At 41.6% G+C, this 13,531-nt stretch overlaps 1 protein-coding gene across 2 annotated transcripts in view; it reads left to right on the top strand.

Moving 5' to 3' along the window:
• The window catches only part of coro1ca (coronin, actin binding protein, 1Ca), a 36,369-nt gene extending 23,420 nt beyond the window's left edge, over positions 1-12,949 (top strand). For both annotated transcript variants that reach the window (XM_085786839.1, XM_085786841.1), the window contains 9 exons: positions 5,237-5,359; positions 6,666-6,795; positions 6,948-7,129; positions 7,527-7,646; positions 7,994-8,098; positions 8,215-8,360; positions 8,576-8,633; positions 8,786-9,028; positions 10,083-12,949. In XM_085786839.1, the coding sequence (XP_085642965.1) occupies positions 5,237-5,359; positions 6,666-6,795; positions 6,948-7,129; positions 7,527-7,646; positions 7,994-8,098; positions 8,215-8,360; positions 8,576-8,633; positions 8,786-9,028; positions 10,083-10,202 (1,227 nt within the window). In that variant the 3' untranslated portion in view covers positions 10,203-12,949. The remainder of the gene's footprint in view (positions 1-5,236; positions 5,360-6,665; positions 6,796-6,947; positions 7,130-7,526; positions 7,647-7,993; positions 8,099-8,214; positions 8,361-8,575; positions 8,634-8,785; positions 9,029-10,082) is intronic.
• The last annotated feature ends 582 nt before the right edge of the window (positions 12,950-13,531 follow it).

The raw sequence follows: 13,531 nt of genomic DNA, 5'->3' as shown, positions 1-13,531 counted from the left end.
TTTGTGCGCTTCAGTGTTGTGCTTTGTATCTATCGCTGGGTGATTCACTCTCATTTTCTGCAGTCTTACTTGTTGCTATGCAACTGGTTGTTTTCTAGGCGTCAGACATTCCTCTCGCAGGATACAAATGTCTGTAGGGTGGTTATGGACATGTTGGGTATCCAGCTGCTTAGTTTAGCCCCTTACTGTTTCTGTAGATGTCGCTTCGATTGTTAATTTTTTTCCCCTTTAAGGGCAAAATGATGCTCACTTCTATGCTGCATGTCTTGCCAAGTATGTTTCCTGTACCTTAGACTGGTTGCTGTGGAGATGATTTTCTTGTTTGGCTGGTTTGGTCTGTTGGAGCCCTTTTTTAGCAGTGTTGTGAAAGTCTGATGCTACCAACACTCCTACATAAATGTTCACCTGTCAGCCAAGGTGTAAGAGCTTGTTTTGGTTGGTAAACCTTGGATCTCATAACAAATTGCGAGGAATCCTCTCCAACAGGATTTATCACAGCACTAAGTAAACATTTACGACAAGTTGAACCAGGTTTATTCAACTCATTTGTTAGTCAAATAATCTGAAAACAGGATTTGATAAAACTTGAAGGAGAATTAGAATAAATACCTGCTCCCATCTCTTTTAGAGTTAATTTGCAAGCTGGCTTCAATGTAGGTAGCTTTTCATAATCTCAGTGTGATAGCGTTTAGCATCACTTTTATCTTGCATGTAGCACAGAGGTGAGCTGCAGCTACGTAGTCCTGTGCATGAGAGGAACTAGTTCCTGTCAAATAAATGTAGGTCAAGATGTTTTATATTCTGCTCAGGGTTCAAATGGCTACAAACAGGAAATTCACAACCAGCAAATTGGTTGTTACGGCAAATCTCTGTCTCCCTGTCCTGTCCCTTTCTTTCTCATTTTATAATTTTCTATAGTCTGAGCAAGAGGTTTTGTGTTGGTTGCATTAAACAAAATTTCTACAACTGACATGGCTAAATGACTGTTTGTCCCCTTGTGATTAAAATGTCTGATTTATAACCCTGTATCTTCCTCTCTTGAGTGACGTCTCATTAAGCTTGTGCTTGCTACTTGATGTTATAGATGTTTTAGTCGAGTCAAATTCTGAGACAAATTCAGGCTTGCAAATTAGCCTGAAGGGCCGCATTTCTGGAGCGACAGAGGGTTGAATGCAACGGGTCGCCGTAGGTTAACCCATCTGCAACACTGATCCCATTGCACTGAGCTTGTGTTATGAGCTACCTTGAGCTCTGGATTGTTGTTTTTAGTTAAACTCTTAATTGGCGCTGCTGGCAATTACAGTGAACTCACTTCATACAAACAGCATTCCTGGCCTGTGTATCATGTTATCAGATGTTTATGGAGGCTTGAGGCAAGATCCACTTGTATTAGCTCTCCTGACCCTGGCATTCTCAATCATATATCAGACACAAACACCATTAACACCTCAAAGGGTGCTATATTTGACACCTCAGCGGCCCTCTTGCTCTCATTAGCCATACACATACCAGAGGTCCCCGGGGCCGAGGTGAGGAATGTAAAGAACGTGTGTCTCTCTGGTCAAACTGTCGTCTCCTCTGCCATGCCCGGGTTGATCAGGAGGTCGAACGCCACGGCTTAATAGAAGTGTTACAAGGGCTTCATGGTTGATTGCTAGGTGACAACCGTAGCAGCTACTATTTATTAATAAAGACTGTACAATTATTATTATTTTTAGCTTATTCCGGTGGTTTAATAATGTTACTGGAAAATTGTAGCAAATTGAAAGTTATGTAAGAGGTCATTCCAGTCTCTGTAGCGTGTCTGAACTGGAGCTAATGTGTGATGTGGCTGTGAAGTATCTCTTGAGTATTGAAGTTGAAATGCTGCTCATTTGGGTGGTCCAAATCTTCATCGGCTCTGACAAGCAGACTTCTGCAAATCCAGACAGAAAACATGAATGTATGCGCTTATCATAATGTTATGGCTCTAATTACATTCAAGAAAATCTATCTTTTAAACTTGTCATTGGTAGAGAAGCTGATGTTCACAGCCCTGTGAGGACCGCCTGATGTCCAAACTGAACTCTGAGGTTCAGATAACTAACATTTGACTGTGCATCTGCAGTACACAGTGCTAATGCTGTAAACATACCCAGGTCACAGTTTACTCCCTTTTTGTCTTATACATAAACTATAACATCTGCTGGAAAACTTCAGCACAGAAATGCATGTGTGTGTTTAAAGCATAAAATCAGCTGTGTGAAGATAAACAGTGTTTCACTAAGTGTTAATGCACAGCATAGTTTAATATAATATACCATAAGTACTTGGTATCAGAAAAGATTAAAGGGCTCGGCCCCATGATGTCAAAACGATAGTGGCAGTCTTGCATGACAGGACGTGTTTAACAATGGTATAACGAAGAGCGATCTTTTCGGTGGGTGTGCAAAATGTTGAACTTGACTGAACATGATACTTTGAATAGTGTGAAGTCAGAGGTAAAGCATTATTAGAGAAAATGAAGTGCATTGGCACACAAGTTTGAAGTGTTGGCTCGTCTTATCTGGGTGATCGGTTTGTTTATTGTTTCTGTTGCTACACCTGGTCATCAGTCTGTGCACTTCCTGCTTTACATCCTGTTTCGGCTGACCTAAAGACATCATGTACGGGAATATCCTTAACTAAAGTGTGATATAAATCTGAAATTTCTATGCACATATACACCATGTCTCTCTGGCAATGAAAATAACTTGAAAACTGGGATTTGCTAAATGAAAGTAAAATCCTCAAATGGACTGTGCTGTGTAGGAGCAGTCAGCAGTCTCAGTCATATCTAATGGTAATGTTATCTGATACCTGATGGTGGCTCAGAGCTTCCTGTTGACCGCAGTGTCAAAGTCTGCTTTCTTTACACTCTCCTTCGGGGCAGATTTCAGGGTGTGTTCAGCCGTTAGGGTGAGGTTTAGACAAGATCTTGTGATTTTCACATACTACACGTACACGAACACAGAGTACATTCTCACATACACTGGACTTTGATCACTACACTTGGAGCTGGACTATGTGTCATAGCCCAACTCTGTGTCAGTCAGGTGACTGCATGGTTACAAGCCTAATATTTTCATCAAGTCACCTACTGTGCTTTTTATGAATGTCCAGCCACTGAGGGACTGTACTGACCTTTATATCTGCTGTCTCACTGAATACGAGGCCTCTTAGATATGAATCTTGTTACCTGGGAATATGGTAATAGCAGCAGGCTGTAAGTGTATTCTGCTAAGCTGCATTATCCCCTGTGGCAGGGGCAGGGAAATGTCTAAGAACAAGAATGCCTGAGCAACATGACACTCATATCCTGGACTGGACTGATGCCTTTTTTTTTGTTTAGTTGTGTTTTTCTCACTGTGTTTTTTTCGAAAATTGTGAAGTGTGAAGAGAATCCGCTGCAAATCCTGTCCTTTTTTAAATTTTCCACTCTTGTTATGGTGTCCTGCAGACAGAAATAGTGTCAAGAGTCATCACTGCCTCCTGTATTTGTATTTGTATATTTATATTTATATAGATTTAAGTCAGCGTAATCTATAAATGTATAATTTACAGTTGGGGGTGAGCTCGGTCTGATAGGTACTTTTGGCTGTTACTTCTCGTATCAGTTTCCCTGCCTTTTTATAGCCAAACAAGTTTGTTTGACTTCCACACCACGTGGAGCGTTTGTGAGTTGCAGTGGGAAGAAGACATGATTCAGAATTACCTTTTTAAAAACAAGAAATAGACTGGAAAAAGTGAGTCCCCAGGGCCACTGAAGAAACGCAAACAATTACATAACCTATAATTGCTACAGCATATTGTGGCTGGTTTAAAAAAAAAAGATCTGGGTAAAAAATGTAAAACTCATCTGGCCTGCCTGGATACAGTCGAACGACTGATGTCAAATGCACTGCTTCTTGTGAATTAAAACATGTCATTTTGCTTGTGTGATCTCCAAATGTGTTTGGAGTATACTGACATAAATCTGTTTTAATTCCCTTTGAAGCATAGTGTGTGGCTATTTGGTGTTAAATGCATGGTACAGGAGCTTACATCTTTTGTTTGGATTAGTATTAGTTATTACTTTGAGTTATGTTCTCATGAGGTTCAATCCTAGTTTTGGTTGTACCTCTTACTCATTACTGAATGTGCTGTTCCTGGAGTAAGCGGTGGTGCTAAACCAATTATTGCTGCTATGTCAGTATAATGGCAGAATAGCTGTGGGCACTGAGCGATTATTTTCTCTCTTTTTTTTGTATTAGGGAAGCCATCATGCTTTATATAGGGCTGCAGCAGCATCACAACTCTTTCCCCAGCAAGTGACATCATTCCTCTGGCCCTGCAGTGGTACTCAGAGTGCTCACAGACTAGGGTGTGTCTCAGGCTCCCCAGCCGCTACAGCATGGCTTTGCTAAGTCACCTCACCATGCAGAGAGAGAGAGAGCACCTGGTTCTCCTGTCTTGTGGAGTTCAGAGGTCAGATTTAGCTGCAGGCTGGTTTTGGGAGGATGGACAGCATAATTGAAGGTCCTTTGTGTGTTTGCCAGTGTGTGTTTGCGTGCGTCAGAAATTCATTTCAACTGCAACTTCTGGGCACAGTTTCGTGTCAGATTCAGGGTTACACATTTAAAGTGAGATGGTCTGTTAGCATGTGTGTACTGTATAATGACGTCACCATTAATAACTTTCTTTAATTACTGTGGGTAGTCCAATAGGGGCTAAGTCTAATCTCACTTTGCTTCTGTGTTGTGCCAATAAAACCCAAGCCTCTTTTTTGGCAAACCGGGAAAGACCAAGACTGATGACTCTGGTTTTAGACAGTAATATTTTTTTTCTGTGCTCATACTTTATCAGTGAGCCATGTAAGAAGACTTAAATGAAAATGCAATGTATGTGTGTATTTGTGTAGATTCTGACATGCACCTGACTTGTAATGTGTGTTTGTATATAAAATGTGACATGCCCAGTTCAAAATGTAGTGGTTCCTCTCAATTTGTCTTACTAACATGTAGTTTCATTGTAGAATAAATCCGTTTAAGCGTCTTTTCTTAAATGTTGTTTGAGTGTGTGCGTGTGAGAGCTTAATTTTGCAGGTGGGCTTTGGGATTATACTGTAATTGTCCTGTTTCAAAACATGCTCACTCCTCCAGCATGGACAATGTTCTCTAAGCAGGTCCAGACTAAGACTAATCTCATTACTCTGTGTTGTTTATCTTTGTCTTTACAGACGGGACGCATTGACAAATCCTACCCCACAGTGTGTGGTCACACAGGCCCGGTGTTAGACATTGACTGGTGCCCCCACAATGATCAGGTCATCGCCAGCGGCTCCGAGGACTGCACAGTGATGGTGAGGTTCGCCTGTACACCTGAACTCCAGCTCTCTTAATTGAGGGAAAACGTCATCACACATTCTTGAGCTAATAAGTGACAAGAGCCGACATGCTTTTATTGCGAAAGGCAGGACTGTTGTAACTCAGGGATGGGTGCAGACCTCACCCTCTGGATTAGATTAGACTCAAATATGTGTTGTAGGAATCAGGGCTGGGAAATGATTTAGCTGTTTATTGAGCTGAGGTCACTGACTTTTTTGAGAATCTAGTCGTACTTTCCTTCTAATGTCCTTATATGGGCTGAGAAAGGCAGACGTGAGTGTGCTGCCTGTTTAGGTGCTACTTCCTCACCTGAAAGTCCTGACTTCCTGTTACCCCACCCTAAATCAATGGAACATTTATTTCTTGTTTGCAGAAGTAGCTATAAGCCATTTATAGAGACAGGAACTATGAGTGGCTCTGCTCTCTGTGACATTTGATGGGAAAAGTTCACAGCCAACACACATACTGTCTGATAGTTTTTTCATCTATACCATGGATTTTTACACGTCACTGATAAACCAATTAAAATATGTGAGCCTACTTTTTCCTTTTTACTTGCACTGTAAAATGTATCAGTTTGCTCAATAAAAGTGGGCGATTAAATGAAGATGGATCCTACAGAGTTATATAAGTAGTGGCACTGATGGATTTAGCAAAAACTGATCATCTGTGGGAATGCACAAGGTGATAGTATGGTACTGTAGGTAACAATGTATCACCAAAAAGCTCTTCTTTTGAAAATTTGAAGGATTTCAATTCCTAATGGCCACACACAGTGTCAGCTTTGTATTGCATTAAATTCCCATCATGAATGAATAAAACCCAAATGGTAGCTAATAATTGCTGCAATATTGTGCTGCATCTAGATACCTTTCTAACAAAAGTATGATGGAAAATCTATATTGTCATGTATTAAATCATGGCAGATATTTAAGCAATGCAATGATTTACATTCGTGGTCTCATCCTCCAGAATTATAATCAGAATTTTCCTCAAAACTCAGTTAACCCTCTGAGTTGCCCGCATACCGGTCATACTACTGGAAGAACGATCACTACCGCACCAGTTCTGATGACAAGAAAGCTCACTGTGTTCTTTTAAAATATGACTACGTCCCATCTGTCAGTGAATCATAGCCACTGGAGTCTTAGTTGCTGCTGCCTCCCTCAGGTGTAGTCTGGTAACTACAAGTTTTTTTGTGCCTGTACTCGCGTGATATCTGATGCGGGGTTCCTGTCTGTTTTCTGTTCCTGACCTCTGTCCTGTCGATGTCCTCTACAGGTGTGGCAGATTCCTGAGAATGGCCTCGTCACTTCCATGTCTGAGCCAGTGGTGGTACTGGAGGGCCACTCCAAGCGTGTTGGGATCATCACATGGCACCCAACAGCTCGCAATGTCCTTCTTAGTGCAGGTAAAAAAGAATCTCCTTGGTCCTGAGAGTTGCTCCGGAGCTTGCTGAAAGTCTGTTTGAGCACTAATTTGCAACTTATAGCAAACACAGGACACTGTGTGTGAATTTGATATACTGTTTGGCTGCACAACCTTACATGTGTCTGTCCCCAGGTTGTGACAACCAGGTCATCATCTGGAACGTGGGCACAGGTGAGGCCATGATCAACCTGGAGGACATGCACCCTGATGTCATTTACAATGTGTGCTGGAACCGCAACGGTAGCCTCATCTGCACTTCCTGCAAGGACAAGGGCATCCGTGTCATTGACCCTCGCAAGGAGATGATTATTGCTGTAAGCACTTTTCAGATATTTTCTTGTTTATTTGCTTGTATCTGTGTGAGAGGTAAATATTAATCCAGGTGTGGTCAAATAGAGGTTGGCTCTTAAAACTGTACTTGAGTTCAACCCTGAATTATTTCTGAACTGGTTCATCACTGTAAAGCTGTCTCTGACCTTCAGAAGGAAACAAAGTCTGAGCTGAATAATATGATTTATATTGCCGTTTATCTAAAAGTAGAGCTTACACTGTGATTTGCAAGAGAACAACAAAGCAAAATTAGTCGGAAGAGATTCATGCACAGAGTTTTTCTTTTTATGCTGCTAAAGTAAAAGTGCCATAATAAACAAGTTCAAGAAATGGTGACATGCCACGCATCCATCATGTTGACCTATAAACTGCACTTCACAGGAGAAGGAGAAGGCGCATGAGGGTGCTCGCCCAATGAGAGCCATTTTCCTGGCTGATGGAAACGTCCTCACCACAGGTTTCAGCCGCATGAGTGAGAGACAGCTAGCCCTCTGGAACACGGTAGGCTGCTTCATGAACGCTGACTCGCTGCACTTCTCCTCACTGGTTCCACATGTCACATGTAATCATATAATTATGTAAGATGTCGGTCTTGGAAGAAGAAGAAGAAGTTTCAACTGTTGATTTACACCACAGTCATCACACCAACACCATAAATAAAACCATTCACATGTTAGAAATGATCACTATATTCACAACTTTATTACGATGGAATCTACAATTCTCCACAGCTATTAAAATTTCACCCACGTCGTCCTGTTTTTCAAGCCCATCACTTTTTTTTCCATTTTCCAAATTTGCAGTCTCTTCCACAGTATTCTGATTTATCGTTATACTTTTTTCCCCAGCAAAACATGGAGGATCCCATGACTGTCAATGAGATGGACACCAGCAACGGAGTACTGTTGCCGTTCTATGATCCAGACACCAGCGTTGTTTACCTCTGTGGGAAGGTGAGTGCTGCTTTTTAACACTCAGTAATTACATCAGCTATTGTTATAACGGTGCACATTAAATTTAATTTCAGCGTAACTTAATGCAGAAATGAAAACACTTTATTTCTCGACAGGGTGACAGCAGCATCCGTTACTTTGAAATCACAGACGAGGCTCCATATGTTCACTTCCTCAGCACCTTTGCCACCAAGGAGCCCCAGAGGGGCATGGGCTACATGCCCAAAAGGGGCCTTGATGTCAACAAGTGTGAAATTGCGAGGTAAGTTAATCAAAGATACACGACTTCTCATCATTTCTTACTACAGAATTCATCTTGAGTTTAGAGTTTACTCAACCACATCTACTGTGGAGCTCTGAGCTTCACCACCAGGAGGCAGAACATATTCATTTATCTCACAGGGGGGCCGTAGTGTGTATTTTGGTTTCATGATTCACTGGCTTGCGGGTAATTGGTTTGATTTTGTCTGTTTCCAGGTTCTATAAACTGCATGAGAGGAAGTGTGAGCCTATTGTGATGACTGTGCCTAGAAAGGTGAGTCCTCATCCCAAGTTACCACTTTGCACACAGCTACTGCACCACTAATGTGCCCTGACGAATCACAGGCTGCACAGTGAGGCCTTGTCTTACAATGTACTGGCTCTAGACTTCTCCTCACAGCTGGTCACTGTTTTCTGCCCCCTCAGTCGGACCTGTTCCAGGACGACTTGTACCCAGACACAGCTGGACCTGACCCTGCCCTGGAGGCCGAGGAGTGGTTTGAGGGCAAGAATGGAGACCCCATACTGATCTCCCTCAGGAACGGCTACGTGCCGGGCAAGAACCGCGAGTTCAAGGTGGTCAAAAAGAACATTTTGGACAGCAAGGTGACCAAGAACACAGAGAACTCGAGCCCTGCCAACAAGTCTGCCTCCCCGACTCCATCGATTGTGAGTATTTGGTTTTTCTAAACCCTTTGGAGCGTCTCATATTAGCCTAGCACTGTTTCCCAAGGAGGTGAAGAGGTGATGTCTTGATATGGTTTTAATTTTCCAACCAACAGCTCAGAACCAAATGAATTAGTGAAAATGAACCAAACAGGAAACGCTGAAGATATGGAGGCCAACAAGATGGCGCTGCTGCTTCCCTCTGTCATTTCTTTTCAGTTTCATGTTATTTATCTTTTCTATCCTTTTTTTAATGAATGTCTGGCTATGTGATCTCTGTATGCTATACTGTTTGTTTGTTTGTTTGTTTGTTTGAGAGTTATTTGAGAGAGTGTGGGTGTGTGAGTTGGTGGGGTAAAAGAAAAAAACCTTGATTAAAACAAAACAAGACAAGCAAAGCAGTAAACCCTCACACCTCAGACATTAGAACTGGGAAATGTTTTCATTGCATTAAAAAAAGATTTCTTCCAAAGATAATAAATTAAATAGTCATCTTATTTTTGATGATTCCAGCTTTGGGGTGCATTGTAACAGGAAGTCGAAGTGGTTTGTTTTAAGTACTGAGGTTATGGACAAACAGTCCATACTATTATATTTAGGTATCATCAGACATCAGAGCCCCTTACTGCTGCTCTGGTCTCTCTGTAGCTGGCTCCCTGGAGCTCATAGTGTTAAACAAATTGTGTGGAGAAGCAGCAGAGCAGATTCCTGTCTGTCTTCATGAGGTGGTTTGTAGATGTTGTTCAACCCACTCTCTGACCCACAAACTGAGGGGTCTGCTGCTGCTCTGGGCGCCTGCTGCTGGGCGTCCTGCCGCACCTCACCCACAACACAGCCTCCCGCCCAGGACCCAGCCCATGTGTCTTTCTGCAATCCTGCTCTGTAATCACAGCCCACTTGGCTCCAGTGCTGGCTTAACACGTTAACCCTCAGAGTACCAGTCCCTGCTTTTGACACAGTCGGTGTCTTCGATACTATTGAGACATACAGTATCAGGTTTATGAGTGGCTGCATCAACATGACAAAGGGTCTCATTTGTCTCTTGTGTCTCCCACAGAAATCTGAAGCCAAGCTGGAGGAGATCTTGAAAGAAATCAAATCCCTCAAGGACCTGGTCAGCAGTCAGGAGAAGCGAATCATCAACCTTGAAGAGCAAATGTCCAAAGTGGCCATTTAAAGACCCTTTACCCAACCCGCTACAATTCAGGACGTTCCTTTGGCTGGGGGTGGGCAGGACCGGACACTGCCTCTTCAGTGACGGCTTTTTGTCCGAGTCCTGCCCAGCAACGATCCCTAGCAACATTCCAGATGAACTTTTTCTTAGCCAGCCCCCGACCCTCAGTTTAACACAGGTGGAATAAGAAGGACGTGTGGCAAATTTAGCAGAAAATACTCTTTGCTTTTTTGGTGACTTTTTATTTTGTCTACTTGTACAATAAGGTCTTACATAATTCTTTTCATTTTAGAATAATGACCAAGAAAATGTCAATGTCAGCAGCAGCTCCCATTTACTATTGTAAACCCAAATATTCTTTTTTTAAAGAGGTATCGCTGTTCCATGTTACCGTACTCCAAAATTTTTTGCCAAAACTGAATTTTGTTTACACCTCCTTAACAGTATTTCGTTCTCTCTGTTGTGGGAATATTCAAAATACAAACAGGGAAGTTCAGTGCAGGTTATACAAGAAGAACTTCATCAATAACTTTCTATGGAATTAAAATATTTTCAGTTGTTAGAAAATGAAGCTCGACATGCCAATAAACTTGACTGAAGACGTGTTTAGCTGCCGCAGTCTCAGATAAATCATCTAGAACAAATTCTTTCTGTCTGTGTTGAAGCTGCACAAATCAAAACCTGCTCTCTGCTTTTCTTTTCTTTTCTCTTCATTCCCGTCGCTTCACATCATTCTGACTGTGGACACAGTAGCCCACGTAAACATGCATTCCTCTCTTCTCTTGTGCTTCATTAACATGCACTGTGTGCTCATTGGAGAAAATGAAAAAATACATTCCACAAATCTGATTGATTGGCTCTTGTTGGTGCGGGGGGGTGGGGGTGGGGGTGGGGGGGGGTGCTCCTGTAACATTCCTCATTCTGTCAAGTCTATACTGTAGTGACTCGGTTACACTGGTTCGTTGTTATTGTGACATTTTATGTGCTGCCCAAGGAAAACACCAACTTTGTGGATTTTCAACCTTCTGTGTAGAAAATCGTCTGTCAGCCCTGCTTTTGTTTTTGTGAGAGGTTCAGTCACCAACCTCAGTGTTTAGTATTCACCGGTTAGCCCAGCACACGAGTTTAGTCAAGTGTAGTGTGACTATTTTCTGTCACGGTTCCTTTGCATTACATGCCATCTCAGATATGTGTGATTTCTGTACAAACCAAACAGGAGTTGATATGAGACGACACCAAGTAATCACACATTGACTTGACTATTTTGACTGTGATAAAACTGGAGATTGCTACAGAAACTGTTCACAATCAACCTTTAAGGCCGAGATTGTGTGTGAATATGTGCCTCATGTCTTTGGCCTTTTTGGTACCTGTCACTATGGATGTTCCTGCTTTGTTTCTTCTTTGGTGGGTTGTTATCAAATGGATTCTCAGTAGATGATCCAAAACTTGCCTCTAACCTGGTTGAATTGAATAGTTCACTGTTAATTTTAGCCTGTTTTCTTGTTCCAGCTGTGCTTATATCCCTCTTAGCACTTCCACATTTTTTTTTTTTTTTTAATGGTTATTTCTCGGATCCCCCCCGTTCAGTTTAGTTACTTCAATAACATTGAACCGTTGAATTGTCCAACCTGAGCCGCGTTGCTCTGATAAAAAGCTCTATTTTCTTGATGTTGTAGATTTGTTTCCCAGTGGGAAGCCGAGACGGGTAATGGTTCAGTCTGTTATTTGCCTTCAACAATTGTTACCACTGTAAAGACCTGAAAGTGCCATAGAGGTGACCATGGAAGTGTTTGTAGGGGACTGTTGTGTGAGTAGATTGTGTAGTAAATGGAAGCGTTGGTAGGTGCCCGAATTTTAAAACCACTTTGAGGTGCTATATTTAGTACAGACACTATGTTCAAAGGACCCTGTTCCTAAAGTACTGTATGTTGGCCACCTGGATGATATCCCACAATACACCAGGCAGCATTGCTGGTCAGGGTTTGTTAGAAGCATCATGCCCCTGGCATTTTGACACTTTCCACCTCGGTACGGGTATTCAACACATAAAAAAAAAAAAAAAAGTTAAAAAAAAAAAAAAAAAAAAGAAGCTAAAAACAAGAAGCTGTCGACTGAACGCACAGCTTTTTCAGTCATTGTGTTGTCAAGATGCAATTCGAGCAGGAAGTCTTTGAATATTAGTGACTGGAAATCTACAGAGTGCTACAGAAATGTGGATCTGACTAATTATACTGCCCTATCTTGTATATCAGACTGCCACTCTACAGATTCTTTATAGCACTGTTGGCACGAGAGCTGTGTTTTGAGGAGTAGTAGTGATAGCAATCCAAAGGGACACTGTAGGTTGGAGAAATGTGCAGTTGAAAGATAGATGTATGTTTGTAATAAAGGTCTAGAATAAAAAGAGTGAAAGATGTGTAAATAACATGACCATATTTTCTGTATTTTTTTTTTTTTTTTAATTTCATTTTTGTTTTGTGGTTGTGCTGAAGAGGGTATTTGTAAGGGAGGTGGGTTATAAATGTTTCCCCTTGTCTGTGTTCCCTGCACCTTGCCATAATGCATCATGAGACAACAGAACCTCTGTTATATTGGAGGTCGTATGAATATCAAGAGAGAAAATCAGACAAAAAGGAACCAGGTTGAAACCTCATGTGGAGATCTGCTCAGCATTTTTGTTCATTATTCATGCTTCAAATATCAAACATTGATTATAAGAAAAATTAATAAAGAATTTTTAAAACGGGCTCATTGTGCAGTTTTCAATTTGCATTTGTTGATGTATCATTTTCGTTCAGTCACTCAGTTTGGACATGTTGTCTTATCTGGTAGATACATGTTTACATGTGTGTACATGGAGAACAACAAGTTTGTGTAGGTGAAATTCATAAATGTGCCTCAAATGATGCCATGCTTGGTCCTTGAAGTGTGGGAACCTGGTTTGTGAGCAGAGATGATACTTAGTTTGAACTGTATTGTTTTGCCTTAGCTGATTTATTGCACTCTATTATTGTTTGAGAGCCACCAAAAATAACCCAACAAACTGTTTCGGTACGGGCACCATAGACTGTGACACTTGAGGACACGTCTCTGTTATAGCATCAGGGAGAAACGCAGGACTGTTGTGAGTCGCAGATTTGTAATGGCAGAAATGTGAAGCATAGAAACAGCACACGGCAACTCTCTCCCTGTAGTTTATCATATTGCCAACAGACTCTTACGTCCTCTAGTTTTGTTAATTGTCACCTTCTTTACAGCTTACCAACTATTATATCAACATCTCACACCGTCTGTCAAAACAACTGAATAAAATAAGAAAGGAGACATGA

This window comes from Trachurus japonicus, chromosome 9 (assembly GCF_045865225.1).
Source record: "Trachurus japonicus isolate A0001 chromosome 9, Traja_1.0".
NCBI lineage: Eukaryota > Metazoa > Chordata > Actinopteri > Carangiformes > Carangidae > Trachurus > Trachurus japonicus.
This window is presented reverse-complemented; position numbering and strand designations above follow the sequence as displayed.